The following is a 16,695-nucleotide window of genomic DNA, read 5'->3' on the forward strand; positions in this document are numbered from 1 at the left end:
CACTAACTAAAGTTATAATAAATGTTTATAATTATTTTAACATCAATAAAATTATGGTGAAGTAATCTGGTGAAGAACAGAGACAGTAGTTTCTTATGTTTCAAATTTTTTTAATATAATTAAATAATTCTTATAGATTTAGTTACGAGTTAAAAAACGTAAGTCAGTTTGGTAGTCTTGCCATTTAACTTTTTTGCCAACTACTTAAAAATACATATTATTCTAATACAAACCTAGCATTCTTTATTCAAATTATAACACATCGTATATATTTAGGTGGAGTGATGAGTGTTTAAAAACATCTCAAAAAACGATAATAAAATACTAACTAAAAACAACAATATACAGGGTGAAAAGGACAGGTTAGTCAAAATAAAAATAGCTGTTTCAGATGAATGGTCTGAATTAGACAACAGATTATTTTACCATCGGGAATGCACCAGTCATGTAATTAGCAATTCTTAGTTTTAACGCCGCGCAATGCATTTGAAATTTTATGATCCACACGACGTGAGATAGCTACAGCACGTACAATATGTTACTACTGGTTAATGGCGCTTCTTCGTAGGTATTTTTCGTACGCTTTTTACATAGATGATTCCATGCACTGCGATAAGATTTTAATACAAATAAATACATTGCTGTTTTTTTGGTATTTCATAGTATTTCACTATAAAATATTATTATTTCTTTATGACATAATATCACAAATTACATGATTTCTAAAAAAAAACAAAATATTTTGAAAAATTCTGGCAAGAATTTAGACTTGTTTTCAGTTCAGAATAATGGTCTAAATTCACGGTTTCAGTTTTTGCCGACGTGTCCTTACACCCTGTACAACACGCTATTTTTCAGTTTTACAAGTAATCTGAATTTCCTAGATCAGGTGCATTTTGTAAATATGAATTGATTTATTTTTTTAGATCATTATAAATATTATAATATACCTATAAGTTATATATGAATCATCATGACCCTTATCCCAATCATTTACGTAATATGATTTTATCCATATCAAAACGACCGGCCACCTGCCTGACGTCAACGCATACAAATGAATATACATATGTTTATTAAAACGGGGGCCACTTTCAATAATTCTAACCATGAATACATACTCTTACAGTCTTATTCATAAAAACGTCAAACCAATTGAACTGTTTTGTCTCTTTCTAAATTTCCAACTTGAAAGAAAGTGACAAAACAGTGTAATTGTTTAAAGTACATTTGTAGAATATTTTAGTTTTTATGAATAAGGGGCTATGTATGTACTTAAGTACATCTTTGGAATATGGAAGTGAGAGTATTGTATTTTATTTTTATTTTACAACATTACAATATTGACATTCTAATATATCACTATTCATACATATAAGAGTAAAAAAGTTAGGCAGATTTTGGCAAACTGTTTGCAGTAAGACACTATTTAGACGTCATTAATGTAAGGTTTAAACGTCATTTTGACACTCTGCTTCCCAGTCGGTTGGTATTAGTTTTTCAAGATGGTGTTTAAACTCCGTGTATGGGCATGGATCACTACAGAAGGTTAATTTCAACTCCATAGGGACCTCAATTTTTGTATTGTTACGGTAAAACGCCTGAAAATTGTAGTTACATTTTGATAATAAAACCAGTATCAACATTGTAAATATTTCTGACAAATAAATAGTAACATCTAAAATGCGCAATGCGTTAGCGATATCTTTGGAATTGCAAAACGTTCATAGGTTGTGCTACTGTGATAGCCGCTTACCATCAGGCGGACTGTATATTTAATAGTGTAACTGCATAAAAAAATATAACATTTCTTACAGGTATTTCTGCCATAAAAACTTATCTTTCAATAATATAATATGGTATTATATATTGTATTATTATAGTAATAAAGATTAGATTTTGTGTTTCTAATGGATAAACTCAAAATTTATTAAACCGATTTTAAAAATTCTTTTAATTCTTTTTTACTTATATAAAAAAAAAATTGAACGTCTGTGTGAGTTTCTAGTAGTTTATATTCATAAATGATATAACTGACAAATACCTTTACAAAGAAATTATCTTGTTCCACTTCTTCATGAAGTTCCAGAGCTATGCTGGCGCCGTATTCTGGCTCAAGCAGCTCCTGGAAACCGAGTGCGCGCCACAACGAGACAACATTCACATCATGCCCAGAGTATAAGTATAAAGATCGATCAATGTTCTCGTGGCTCACAGATTTGTCAAAGTTTTGCTTAATTTCATTGAGGAGGGGGCCTGTAAGTACAATATAGATATTTAATATTTTATATTTTAAGAAGACACAAAGAAAAGGAACATGTTTTACTTGCATCAAACATAGGGTTTAGACAAAATTAAGTTTTTTTTTTTATACAACTTAGAATGGCAAACAAGCTGACGGCCCACCTGATGGAAAGTGGTAACTGTCACCTATAGTACATAAGCATTACCATGGTTTTTTTAACTGTTTCGCCCATGATACCACCCATGCATTGCCATTGCTGAGGACTCAGGTGTTAATCCTCTGTACCCTTTAAATTCATGCCATATCCCACCCTTCAAACCGAAACACAGACATGTAAAACAACTGCTTTACAGTAGAAACACGAATGGGACAGAGATGCCCAAGTAATCGACTTTTAAGTTTCATATATACAAACAATTGATATAAGTATAACAACACAAAACAATCCTTTACGGCAACCTTTGTGTAACATAGTGGATTATGAAAGATATTGAAGAAGCTTTTCAAAATTAATAATTATATAGTATAAGTTCAATATGTATAGGGGGATTTTTATTTTGATTACATAATGTTCCCCTTACATATTTTTTTTAAATGTATTACTTCTTACCTACTTGCAGCCTCTGTAATGTCTCATTATAAGACAGCAATGCCAAACTCAACATAAAGGGTAGACGCATTTTGTTAGGGAACACATTTTTGGTCCATTCAGGCAGTTTAAGACCTGTTTCTCGTTGTATTAATAGTGAGCTATATAGGAAATCCACATTGAGAACACTCCGCATGCTCTGGTTTGTATGTTTTGTGAGGTAGTCAAAGAGTTCACTAAACTTTGGCTGTGCATCAACTTCTGCTTTTACTTCATTGTACATAGCAGACCACAGTTTACATGATTTTGTGGCTGCCACTACCTAGACAAGGAATAGATAATAAATAAACATGATTAAAAATTGTAATTATTAATAATATTTAAATTTGTACGGCAACCCTTACATTTGGACCACATGACCTGCTTACTACTAGGTGTGTGTATGTGGTAACATTAAGTTTTGATAAAATGTCCATGATGAGTTCATGTATCAATAGTTTTCATAGTTTCAGTTGAGATATCATCTTATATGCCACTTGTAAAAAAAAAATGTTTTTATGATACAAATATAAAAACAAAACAATCATTCTGAAGATATAAAGGAGTCCTGATACAGTTTATTCTTACTTCATCAGTACTAAATTAGAAATTAGTTACATGTGGTTACTATTTACAATTTAATGAACCATATCTTTTTTGTTACAGAAATAAAAAAATTATATATACATGTCTAGTCTCGAATTGGCCCAATAGAGTCAAATATTTTTTTATAACACTGGAGGCAAACGAGCGTGCGGTTCACCTGATGGTAATCATCATCACTTAAGTAAATAAAAATAAAAAATGAAATTTTACGTTGTCTAGCTGCCTTGGTAATGAGTGTACAGGAATAGGTTGCCATGACATCTCTGGGTGCCACATTTGCCGTTCAGTAGGTGGGTAGAGACCAGCTAGAAAGGTGTATGCACTCATCAAACATCGCGACGCATCACTACTGCGTATATACACATCTTTCTCATAGTATTCCTCAGGTATGAAATTTGCATAATAACTGCGGTACTTCTTTCCCAATTCATATAACTGAAGTTTGCCAGTCTAAAAAGTAGGTAAAAATTTGTGTATTAGTAGTATTATTTAAAATGGTTTTTTTTTTATATTTTAATAGATCTCAAAGATAAATAAAAATAAAATTATTTAAGACAAGTTTATAAGATATTTATCTAAAAAACACAAATAAGTGTGATTTTCATGCAATTTACACTACTTGTGTATTCTCAACTCTAATTGTACAAAACAAACCCAATATCTGGAGTGTACTTTGTATTTTTGCAGTCAATAGATATAATTTCTTAACTAACTCTAACTTTGCATCAGTTATATCCATCAATCAAGTGATGGTAATTACAGAAGACAACTTATATTTTATTGAATTGATATATAGTATAAAAAGTAAAAAAAGTATTCTATATATTGATCCAGGACATTGCATATCCATGAATTTAAACTTATTTATTATATATTATATATTTAAGCTATTTCATCATGACTAAGTAACAAATATTTTAACATTTTTACTAATATTTACATTTATAAAATAAGCTAGATGAACTTAAATAATAATATGCATACATTGGTGAGGCTTCCGAGTCCATCAGGCCATTGATAATTTTTGTATGGATCACTTTTATATGTGTGTGTTGGAGTACGAGCACCATGTCGGAAAAGCTGAAAATACAGAAAAGCATTTGTCATTTCTTACCTTATTGTCAATAGTAAGGCAGACTTTCATATAATGAAATATACAAAGATTGTGATGATAGAAGGGGATGAAATTAGATTAATTAGCTCATCATGGTAAATTGATCAAAAAGATTAGGTAACACTATTAATATAAACATAAATATATAAGGAGACTTTTTGGTTTATTTTGTCTACCAGATAAAAGATTTGGCGTGAAAATAGATAGATATATTAGCCACTAAACAAACGTCGATCATTCAAAAACTATAACAGTTTTTTACATTCGTATATTTTAATGATGAAACGCGGAATTTATTTAAAAAATTTTAAACCAGTAACATAAGTATATGAAAATAACTTACAATAATGACAAGACGCAAAGTTTTGGATTCATAGGGCAGGCTTTCACTGAGCACACAATATCCAAGAAGGCAGCTAAGAACGGCCAAGCCTAATACTATCACTGCGACTGTCGTAGAACGTTTCGGAATAGGATGACATTTGGAATTATCCATCTTGGGTGTAGACGGCCTCCGCCAAGTATTTTCATCGTTATCGTACTCCATACTGATCTTATTTTTATTTAAGTAAATAAGTATTAGATACAATCCTTTCAAATGTTAAAACAAATATGCTATAATTGAATAAATTGATAAGTGTTACATATTATAAGTTTATGGAAATGCTATAAAATAATATTATAAATTACAACGACGATTAGAACCAATGAGGACAAAATTATTAATTGGATTGAAGTAAAGCAACAAATTCGAATTTCTATAAAGTCACCAATTATCATCAAATTTAAATATTGACTTTTAATAAAAATGACAGACAATTGACATTATATGTCATAATAGTAGTAATAGTCTAAGAACTATTTGGAAATTTTTGGTAGTAGCAGTAGTAGTAGTTTTTATGAATATTTATAGTTTGGTTGCAGTGTTTTAGGTCATCATCAATCATTATAATTAATTTATCCACTATCAGAAAAGGAAAAAAGTCAAATTATATGTACAGGGACGAGAAATATTTTTTTCATTTTAAGCGGCTATCGTAACCCCTGCAACACTAGAGAACATCGATTATTGTTTATCGATAGCATCGAAGTAGTGATATTAGAAACCAAATTAATAATATTTTGGTGTGAATATGAGTATTAATTTTAAACTTTCGAGAAGAAAACATTCAGAGACACGTCGGCAATAAAGAAGCAGGTATGTAGGTACTATTTATATATAAAGGCGTTAAGTCCCGCTTGTGTAAATGGTTTTTGATAATTCTTTATCGTGACTTTTTGGATTGTAGATAGGATTATATGTTTTGTATGATATTTTTTAAAAATTTTGGTGTTATTTTTGGACAGTTTTGGTATTTATAAAGTGTATAACGGTATATAAATGCAATAAAAAATATATGAAAAAAGATAACAAAATTAAGGATAGGATAAAATAAGGAGAAGGTAAGATGAGGTAAAAGTACGAATCGAAGTTATTGTCCTTTACTTTATATATGGCAAAACGAAGTGAATAACGATACAACTTTATAATTGGATAAAAATCTAGAAATCGCATTTATTTAAATAAAATATATTTTACATTAGGGTAAAAATAAAAAATTACATCTGGCAACACTGTTTGTGCTGTCACTAACCATAAAATAAACAAGTAGAAAAAAACCATAAATTAATCGGCTCACGCGCATATAGTTCGTATTAATTTTTGTTCTTTTAGAAACTTGAAAGTTTCTTGTGGTCTCTGTAATTTGTACTAATTTACATAAACGCAGTAAGTAAATATTGTAATGATATTTCTTCTGGATAACAAACACTTATTATTTACAGGTGTAATGATGCAAATATCTTCTTATTTGGTGTCACAATCGCGTTTTTGTAGCGGTCATTTACCCAATTAATTTAAATATTGATTTCTTCGAGTAAATCCAACTATTAAATACCAAAACAGCTAATTATCATTTTCAAAGAAGATGTTTCATAATGGGCTCACTTATGATTTAACGATCTAACTTTATTATGTTCTTTTTTTTTTTTTTGTATTATAAAATAACAAACATAAACTTTAAAAAGAAGAAAGTTCTATTTAGATTAATTGAGAACCTCCTTCTTTTTAAAGTTGGTTGAAATGAGTTTTAGTGAAATATCAATCTAAAAAAGACAACATTTTACTATTTAATCAAGGAAAAAATATTCCATTATATTAAATATGTTTCCATCTTCTAAGTGCAGAGATTATAAGTAAAATAGTATCACCTACCAGAAGTATATAAACCTAAACAAATTTATTTGGCGATATTAATACTAGGTTTTGCTTATTATTAATGATAATATACTAATATCCTGTGAAAGGAATCAAATGTCTTTAATAATATTAGTATTTTAACATTTATATAAGTATTTCAATAAATATTTATTTATTGTATTAAAATAGGTGAATTTAAACCTGTGTAAGTAATTATAAATTATTGGTACCATGTTTATAAAATACAATAATTATTTTAAGTGCCTTTTAGCACTAATAATTGTTACTTGAATGTTGTTTGCGAAATTTTTGCACAGTCCTCTGGTATGGAAATCATATCTAAATCATAATATTTACTTTGAATATTATGATGTGCAATAGAATGTAAAGGGTGTAAATTTCATTTTGGAACAAAGCTAAATGAGTGATGGCCATTTCATTCAGTGTCAACTCTGTGTGTAAGAAGAGTCATATATCTAAGTTACTTTGACATTCTTTTGGTAAATTGTTTTTCATTGTTCAAAGTGATTAAATTACATTTTTTTTTTATAGAATAATTATGTAATATGAACATTAACATTTTTTATTATAATATTAAAAAAAAGAGGATTTAATATTATGGATATGTAAATAACAGTCCCCTGTGTGTACTGATGGTATGATTTTAAGCTATTGTATGGTACAGGATTATTCTGCTTGCAAAGGCCTGTTTGATTTAATGTTTATTTTTTACTTTCTGAGAGTGAGAAAGGTATCTTTCTTGTAGATATTAATTTCATGATGCTCCCAAAAAGAAAACAAACAAAAGAAGAAATTAAGAAAAATAAATGAATTTCAAAACAATTGAGAAAGCAATGGCTTAAAAATTATACTGTGAAAGAATAGTTGAAAGGAAAATAATGTCAGAACTAAAGGTATAGGAAAAAATTATATGAAAGTTTTTAATGATGAAACTATTCATAAAATGAGAATGAAATGTATACACATTTGCATATACTAAAATGGGATTGATTGCAAAAGGAATTGTCAAAATTGGTGCTTAAAGTTGAGATAATGCATAAAATAATCATAAAAAAAAATTGAGACCCTTTTTTGAAAAGTTATTTAAAAAGTTTACCTATTCCTATATCCTATCCTACCTTAGAATATATAGATATATTCTCTATATATTCTAAGGTAAAATCTGTAGAAAGTAAAACAAAGAGTTTAAATGATTACAAATGAGTTAAATTTAAATTTCATTTCAAATATATATGATTTGAAAAATCTTTAATGGTAAAATTATTAATGGTACAGAAATTATGTCCTATTTTGTGATTAGCATTATCATTATATTGAGTTTAATGTCATTTAAAATTAAATTTTAAATACTTAACTATGAAATATTTTTATGGTTTTATTAGCTTAGATGAAGTAATAATACTAAATGTAATGTAATGTAAGAAAGACTCTGTTTTCCGTACTTAGCCTCTCATTTGGGCCGTTGTGCGTGTGAGTCGTGGCTAGTACAGCCAACCTAGCTCCGCCCAGAAGCGCAGAAGCTTCCTGGGTTCTTCACAGGCTTCACGGAGCAACCTCACCGTTCCATAGGATTTCTAAACGTTGATGGGCCACAGCCTCACATTCCAGGATTACGTGAGCAGCCGTTTCTTCAGCGTCGAAACAGCCTCGACATAGAGGGCTGTCTGTGGCTCCTATTGTGTATAAATGTTTGTTCAATGGACAATGACCCGTTATTGTCCCTATCATTATTTTGAGGTTTTTTCTATCTAGATGTAATAAACGTTTTGATAGTTATTGATTCAACGTAGGTACGGCCAATTTTGATTGTCTGCAATCAGTAGCTTGTATCCATCTTTGGTTTTGTATGTCAGCGGATCTTTAAATGAAATTGCGAGAACGGAAGAGGAAGATGGATACGGGCCTACCACCCTCGTTCCTGAGCCTCTTCTAGCCAGTTCGTCTGCGGCATCGTTACCATAAAATATATATAACTCGGTTATTGGAAAAATCTATCCAGTGAATGGTGGCATTCAATTATCAATTTGTTGTTTGTCTTGTTTATTAACTGCTGCGCTGTCAGATAAGAATCTAATGCTAAAACCATTTATTGTGATTAGCATTGCAACACATTCGCATTGGAATATTGAGCTGTGTACGCCAAATGTGCACGTTATATTCAGGTTAAGGAAAAGACTCCGGCTCCTGAACCGTTCTCGGTTTTGGAAATTAAATTCATTTAACCGGATCCTTTTCCTCTTCTTAACTATTTGGTATTTTTTGTTAAATATATTTTTATGAGTTTTATTCATATTCGAGCCTGGTTCAGAATGAAGTAATAATACTAATGTATATACCTATGTCGATCTATCTGTCTACTATTCCTAGGGTCAGTTACAAATGTAGATCAATAATAACGTAGATAATTAAACTGTAATTACCTAATCTATCTTAGCTGAGGGATTATTAGTAATGGGGGTCAATGACTTGGGCAAAGTTACTATTCTATTATCATTCATTAAAAAACATTAAAAATAATTTGTGTTAATGTTGTTAGATATATATTTGTTTAATAATAAGAAATCAAGTAAAAACAAAAATTTGTAAATATGTTGATTCTAAAGTAATTTAGTTCATATAATATAAATCCACATTCATTATGTAGATAGATATGAATCGTATCTATCAAATATCCATGTACCTAAAATGATATGTTTAGTTTTTTTATAAAGTAAAAAACATTGAGTTTATTTGTTAATTCTCATTAAATATTTTTCCACATATTATATCATTTGTGATATATGATTACAATCCTGAGCATATTTGCGTCTCACCTATGCGATTACATTTAAAAAAGAACAATTGCTCTTTTTTAGATGTAATTACGAATTAGGATTATTAAAAATTAAGATTCTTCATATAATAGTTTCGTAAATATGCTCCATATATAGAAACATCATCTACATACAATTTTTTTTATATTAAATTGTTACCCAAGTAATGGCGAGACTATATTCCTCTCTATTTTCAGGTACCAGTTTGTTAAGATGCCGTTGTTCAGTGGCCGTTGTTTGAGTACTGTCAAATTAGTGGGCAAGACTGCCGTTATAACGGGATGCAATACGGGAATCGGCAAAGAGACCGCCTTGGATTTCTACAAGAGAGGTAACGAACGTTTTTTCTTCTTATTTGACTTAATAATGCAATCAGTCGTAACGAAAGTTATATATTAGGAATATCGTTTTCATTTATTTACTGGTACAATAAAATGACGTGAATTATATTATACGGAACACCACTTTACCTCAAATTCAAAGTTTTACCCATTTAACAGTAGAATAATTTAATTCTATTCGGTTGACTTATAAATAAAAATATTACTCAATTAGCTTTTTTATGCCGTTGTTTCTTAAAATAACCATAGTAGTCATCTACTATAATGTACTCCTTAGATAAAAAATAATTTGTGATGTTAAGGTTAAAAAAATTTTCGTAATTTCCTGTTAGATGCGACATTATTGAATTGTGATCATAATCGACTTTGAATAAAACAATAATTTAATAAGTAGGTACTGATATATCTTTAACTCCATTTGACTTTTTTTTTAATGGATGATAATGGAATGGTAACCCCACCCGCGCTATCGGTATACACCGGCGGGGCACCAATGAAGGATGATAGGTGAGGATGAAACAGGTCAGTTAGCCCATCGTGACGAATTCAACAAGAATTGTTCACGATGGTTTCCAGGGGGAACCACGTGGAGGTCGACCTAATAGGGCATATTGCTGGCAATGAGGCTGTCAAACTCCATTGCCAAAAATCCCTTCCCCCTCATTTGACTAATAGGTATATTATATAATTTTATTCATGCAACAAATCTCAAATGTGATCATACAATCCGCCATATGGTAAATAGTTTCGTGACATAATATTTTTATATTTGTTTTTTAAATAGGATATGCGCGCAATTAGTTGGTAACAGATTACCAGAATCAGACAAAACCTATTCACTCATTACATGAGAAGATTATAAAATAAGTTTTCGGAAAGGAGGCGATTTTTAATCGCTCTTACACAGTTTTCGTGTGACATCATTATGAAAAGATTCCAGTATAAAGTTTATAAAGATGTCTACGTAGCTGGGCTATTTAAATTTCTAATATTTATTAAACTGTGTGAAAAGTATTTTTTTTTATCTAAATTAGAAACCAATGGCCAAATGAAATATAATTTGGGTTTACGCAGTCTAACATTATCTGACCGAACTTTTGATTTTGACTATAATCGGCTTAAATTTATAGTTTCAATAGAAATTTTTTTGAAACTGCGAGCAAAACCACGTTCGAGAACTTATTTTTCATGTCACGTCGACAATAATGGTAGAATTGGTTTCTAAACCGAATAGTTTCCCATTTTTTTGTTCTCAGATATAGTTAAGTTTGACTAAAAATGTTTCTTCGCACGGGTGCAATGCTGATACTAAACAGCGCCGACTGGCCGGCACGTTAGAAACCTCTAAAATTATCAATGTTTCTCTACTATATTAGCAATATACATATAAACCTTCCTCTTGAATAACTCTATCTATTTAAAAAACCGCATCAAAATTCGTTAAGTAGTTTTAAAGATCTGAGCATACATAGAGACAGACAGACGGGAAGCGAATTTGTTTTATATTATACTATGTGATTATAAGGTACACTACAACGCACACACACGTGTTGGACAAACACATGATTTCACAAACGTATTTTTTGCGTGAACAAAATATTCATCATCTGTATAGACTTTTAGGTTAGCAACCTACAAATTGTATTCGTATTGCAGGTGCTAAGGTTATAATGGCATGTAGGAGTATAGAAAAGGCTGAACAAGCAAAGAGTGACATAGAAACAAAATGCAAAGATTTATCTAACACTGGCAATCTAGTCGTTGTGAAGTGTGATCTTACATCATTGAAATCTGTGAGGGAATGCGCACAGGAAATCCTAGATACCGAGCCACAGATAAATATATTGGTAAATAATGCCGGGGTGATGATGTGTCCCAAGGGCAAGACTGAGGATGGTTTTGAAATCCAATTTGGGACCAATCACTTGTCTCATTTTCTATTGACCATGCTGTTATTGCCGCGCATTATAAACAGCAAGCCTGCCAGGATTGTGACAGTTTCGTCAAGGGGACATACAAGTACGTATTAAATATAAAATAATTTCACGCATCAACACATTTAAATTTTTAAGCGACCCCTGAAAGGAATAGGTTATCAAATAGTTTTATTTTTTTGTATGTTACGTGGCTTGATAAGATTTTTGCAATAGACACGGTTTATTCTAATGTTTAATTCATTCCATTCCATCGTCCTTGCATTTTTTTTTTCTCTATATATATATACCGAATTTTATTTTTATGATACTTAGAATGGCAAACAGGCTCACGGCTGAATGGGAAGAAGTAATTGTCGCTTAACATAAATAGCATCATAATTATTATAAAATTCGTTAGGATGTTTATTGTAATTAGCAAAATGTATATGTTTTATTTGCCATGTAGCATAAAATGGGTCACCCCTTCCTTTCCCGTGCGTGTCGAAAGAGGTGACTAAGGGAACCTAATAGTCGAGGGACGGGCAGCAGCGTCCCTCTTAAAACATCAACAAAGCTTTACTGCGGTTCCTAATCCGTCTACCAAGCGTGGCAACTACTGACAACCTCCCCCCTCCCCTCCCCCTTTATGGGGGACAGTAGACTGTTAACGGCTGATATAATGATAATTAATATTAAGTTATATATCTAGAAATGAATATTACAAATACATTTTATTTCAGGAAGCGGCATTAATTTCGAGGATCCAAATTATGAAACCCGACCGTATAAATCTATAGAGGCGTATGCACAGAGCAAACTTGCTAACATATTATTTACAAAGGAATTAGCATTGAAATTAAAGGTAATATACGACTATTTCACGTCTATTTGGGTGTCAGTTATTATCGAGATTTGCTTTACTCTTGACTATTAACCGGTTATATAAAACTGGTTCTCGTTGCCATTATTTAGTTTAAACTAAAACCACCGCAGGTTTTAGTTTATTAAAATGACCGTATTCGCTTAATTTCAATTTGTCAGTTGTCAAGTTGAGATCGAACTATTTCTTAACTTCAACGATATTTAAAAATGAGAATAAGTAATTATTTTTACAATTTAAAAAAAAAAACAACTTTTAAACGCGACTTCGTCCACGTGACCGGCATATTTTTATTGACCAGGGTAAAAAGTAAACTATGTCCATCTCCATCCCGTATATTGTATAATTAAAATAAACAAATTTCAAAGTTATTGGTTAAACCGTTAAGGCACTTAGAGGTTACAAACAAACGAACTGATTTTCACATTTCTCATACTAAATGTTAATTTTGTCAATGAAGTGGTGAAGAATTAACAAATGAAAAGAAAGGTTCTTGAGTAACGACCCTGTAAACCGCAAACGTCTAGGATGACCCCTCTCTTGATGGAGTGACAACCTCAAATGCATTTTACATTGACGAACTCTTCAAATTGCCCCAATACAGGAACATGACATAGAAGGCGTGAACACGTACAGCCTTCACCCAGGAGTTATAAAGACGGAACTAGGCCGCCATCTTGACAATACATTGTTCCCTGGCGCGCGGACCATCATCGGCCTGTTGTTCACACCATTCACGAAGTCAATCGAACTCGGCGCTCAGACCACCATCTATTGCGCCGTCGATGAGAAATGTGCTGACGAGACCGGCCTGTATTACAGGTAATTCTAATTCCCACTATTGGTCTTATTCAATCTATATTAGCTGAAAACAAATCACATCTTTTTTAACTAATCTGTTTAATTTTAAAATTATTGATACCCATTAATTCCTCTCTTTCTGTGACTAGCGAAAGTAAATAAAACTTTATCTGTGAAGTCGATTCAGGGTACGATAGATCTGATATACTTGAAGAAAGTAAAAGTCCTTAAAATTATATAATAGTGCCTACTATATATATAGGTAGTATTTTTTTTAATGAATGATAATGGAATGGTAACCCCGCCTGCACTAACGGTATACGCTGGCGGGGCACCAGTGAGATGTGACAGATGAGGATAAAAAGGCAGGTCAGTTAGCCCATCGCGATGAATACACTTGGAATTCAGCACGATGGTTTCCAGGGGGACCACGGGGAGGTCGACCTGTAAGGGTATATTGTCAGCAATGGGACTGATAATCCGCATTACTAACAATCCCTTCCCCCCATATAGGTAGTATTAGAGGATTGGTAATAATGGGGTCCAACATGGTTCCTCTTCGAAACCATCGTGATTAACTTTTGAAGAACTCGTCACGATGGTTAAATTAACCTGCTGTCATCCTCATCTATCATCCCTCATTGAAGCCTCATCCACAAACAAAAAATGGCAATAGACAGAATTAATTCATAACAGTGATTCCAGTTATTACGCCACTCTGTAGACGCAGCATCAAGTGAGCGTCAGTGAGCGATGATAAGCGAGTATAAAGTCAGGGTTTGTCAAATCATGTCGAATTTACCAGGAATTAACCGCGATACTTTCTAGAGGGATTGTATGGAATCTTCGTATAGAATTCTTATACTGGAATTCTGTATACGATTAATTTAATATATTATATATTTAATAATAATGTGTCTACGTAACATTAGTCGTCCATCAGTGTTTGTTTTTAACTCTGTGGACAATGGGTTAGAAGGACAATGGATCTTCTGTCCTAATATTGTTATGTTTTTTCGTTTAACAGTGACTGCGTACCAGTAAAACCTTCACAAGACGCGTTAAACACTGAATATGCGAAGAAATTATGGGATTTGTCGGTGAATTTAGTCGGTCTCGGGGACTATAATCCCTTCACCGCAGTGGACGATAAATCGAACAAGTAGTAACTGAATCAAATTTAATTTCATATATCTCTATGTATAACTGAAAGACAGATGTTGCATTTTTTTTTATAGTATTATGTACCTACACTTGCTAGTATTAAGACATTTTTATTCAATTGACAACTCGAAAGACTCATGACGTTTCGATTATATTCCATTTGAGAATGATAATTACAATTATAGAGCATAACCATGTCATGTCTGTGTAAAGAGGTCTTTAAAACGTATTTACTATAGAGAGTGTATATAAGTATCGCTGAAAAATTATAACAGCATATACCTCAGGCAAGAGCCATAATAGAAGAGGTGATCTAATGTATGGGGCGTGATATATTTGACGATGATATTGGTATTTTATTTTATATTTACTGTTGAGTTGTTCATATTTATATTATGTTACCTATCCGGTAGGCTTACTGCCAGTTTGTTTAGCATTCCCAATAAATATTCATGCGGGGTATGAATGAGGCCTTAATTAGACGATACTTTATATTTTGTTATACATAAATGTTTAACTTAATAATGAATCCTTGACTTATAATTATGTAAATCATTTATAAAATGGTTTGTATATATTTAATAATTATGATTCTTTTGAAATATCATTTTTTGGAAATAATTTTTAATTATATGCGTTCAATGACAGGAGAATTTTGTGTTTTGGTATTGCGAAAATATGATTTATGCCAGAAATAAAAAAAAAAAAAAAACTACCAATTATTCTCGTCACAGTGCTTAGAACCATATCAATTTTAACTGATCTTATTATCTGACAATCAATTAATGGATCAGACGTTTTGATATTTTCATACATTTTTGTATAGATTATTTGCTCACATTTAATAGATTCATAGGTCATAATTATTTGATTGCTACTAATTAAGTTTAGGGGGTACTGTATTTCTTATATGTTACTCATTTTGTAATGTAAGATTTATATTTAGTTATATAACTTAATAATAAATATCTATCTTATAAAAAAAAAATATAAAGCTAATGTCACAAATAAAATATGTTTAAAGTAACAATAGTAATAGAATGTAAATTGTACTTTGTACTGAATTCACTTTTTTAATCTGTTTTAATTGTTGTTATTATTAATTTATTATGCATGTTTTATTAAGATTATATAAATGTTACAGGAAACCAAGTATATTCATACGTTTACAAAACAAAGTTTAAGTAAACAAAATAAAAACATATTGATTAGATGTTTCGTTTTTATTTTTCCAGAATATTATAATCTTGATTAAAAAATCATGTCCCATTTTGCAATTTAAGACAAGAAGAGAGTGTGTCACATAAATATATTTGATGTTCATTCATATATGTATATATATGTATAATCTTTGTAATGTAATGTAAATTGGACTTTATTTTCCCCACTAAGCCTCTAATTTGGACCATTGTGCGTATGAGTTATGGCTAGTATAGCCAGCCTAGCTCCGCCCAGAAGCACAAAAGCTTCTAGGATCTTTACAGGCTTCACGGAGCGACCTCATTGTTCCGACGTTTTCTAAGTGTTGAGGGGCTACAGCTTCACATTCCAAGATTACGTAAGCAGCCATTTCTTCGGTTTCAAAACAGCCTCGACAAAGGGGTTTTGGACACTCTAGAGGCACTAAAGGGCTCTATTGTGTATAAATGTTTGTTTAATGGGCACGGACCCATTATTGTCCCTATCATTGTTTTAATATTTTTTCCTGTCTAAATGTAATAAACGTTTTGATAGTCGTTTATTCAACGTTCGCACGGCCAATTTTGTTTGTCTGCAATCGGTATCCTGTATCCAACTTTAGTTTTGTATGTCAGAGGATCTTTTACGTATTCATTTTCGAAACTGCGAGAACAGAAGTGGATACAGATCTGCCACTTTCGTACCTGAACCCCTTCTTTTTATCATCATTGTATCCCTTAGGCCAAAA

At 31.3% G+C, this 16,695-nt stretch overlaps 2 protein-coding genes across 2 annotated transcripts; one reads left to right on the forward strand and one right to left on the reverse strand.

The window, feature by feature from the left end:
• Window positions 1-1,022: 1,022 nt before the first annotated feature.
• LOC113522640 (lysosomal acid phosphatase-like) lies at window positions 1,023-5,390 on the reverse strand. The gene is made up of 6 exons (XM_026908396.3): window positions 4,937-5,390; window positions 4,464-4,559; window positions 3,690-3,929; window positions 2,856-3,156; window positions 2,045-2,256; window positions 1,023-1,601 (listed from the first exon to the last, which is right to left on the reverse strand). Exons 1-6 carry the CDS (start codon window positions 5,138-5,140, stop codon window positions 1,452-1,454), a joined length of 1,203 nt encoding a protein of 400 aa, XP_026764197.2. The 5' UTR covers window positions 5,141-5,390; the 3' UTR covers window positions 1,023-1,451.
• Window positions 5,391-6,203: 813 nt separating this feature from the next.
• LOC113522736 (retinol dehydrogenase 13-like) lies at window positions 6,204-15,981 on the forward strand. Its single transcript, XM_026908533.3, has 6 exons — window positions 6,204-6,361; window positions 9,864-9,997; window positions 11,664-12,026; window positions 12,664-12,785; window positions 13,408-13,625; window positions 14,632-15,981. The coding sequence occupies exons 2-6, from the start codon at window positions 9,880-9,882 to the stop codon at window positions 14,768-14,770; spliced, it is 960 nt and encodes a 319-aa protein (XP_026764334.2). The 5' UTR covers window positions 6,204-6,361; window positions 9,864-9,879; the 3' UTR covers window positions 14,771-15,981.
• The last annotated feature ends 714 nt before the right edge of the window (window positions 15,982-16,695 follow it).

This window comes from Galleria mellonella, unplaced genomic scaffold (genome assembly GCF_026898425.1).
Source record: "Galleria mellonella isolate WM207_F2 unplaced genomic scaffold, CSIRO_AGI_GalMel_v1 utg38, whole genome shotgun sequence".
Classification (NCBI taxonomy): Eukaryota; Metazoa; Arthropoda; class Insecta; order Lepidoptera; family Pyralidae; genus Galleria; species Galleria mellonella.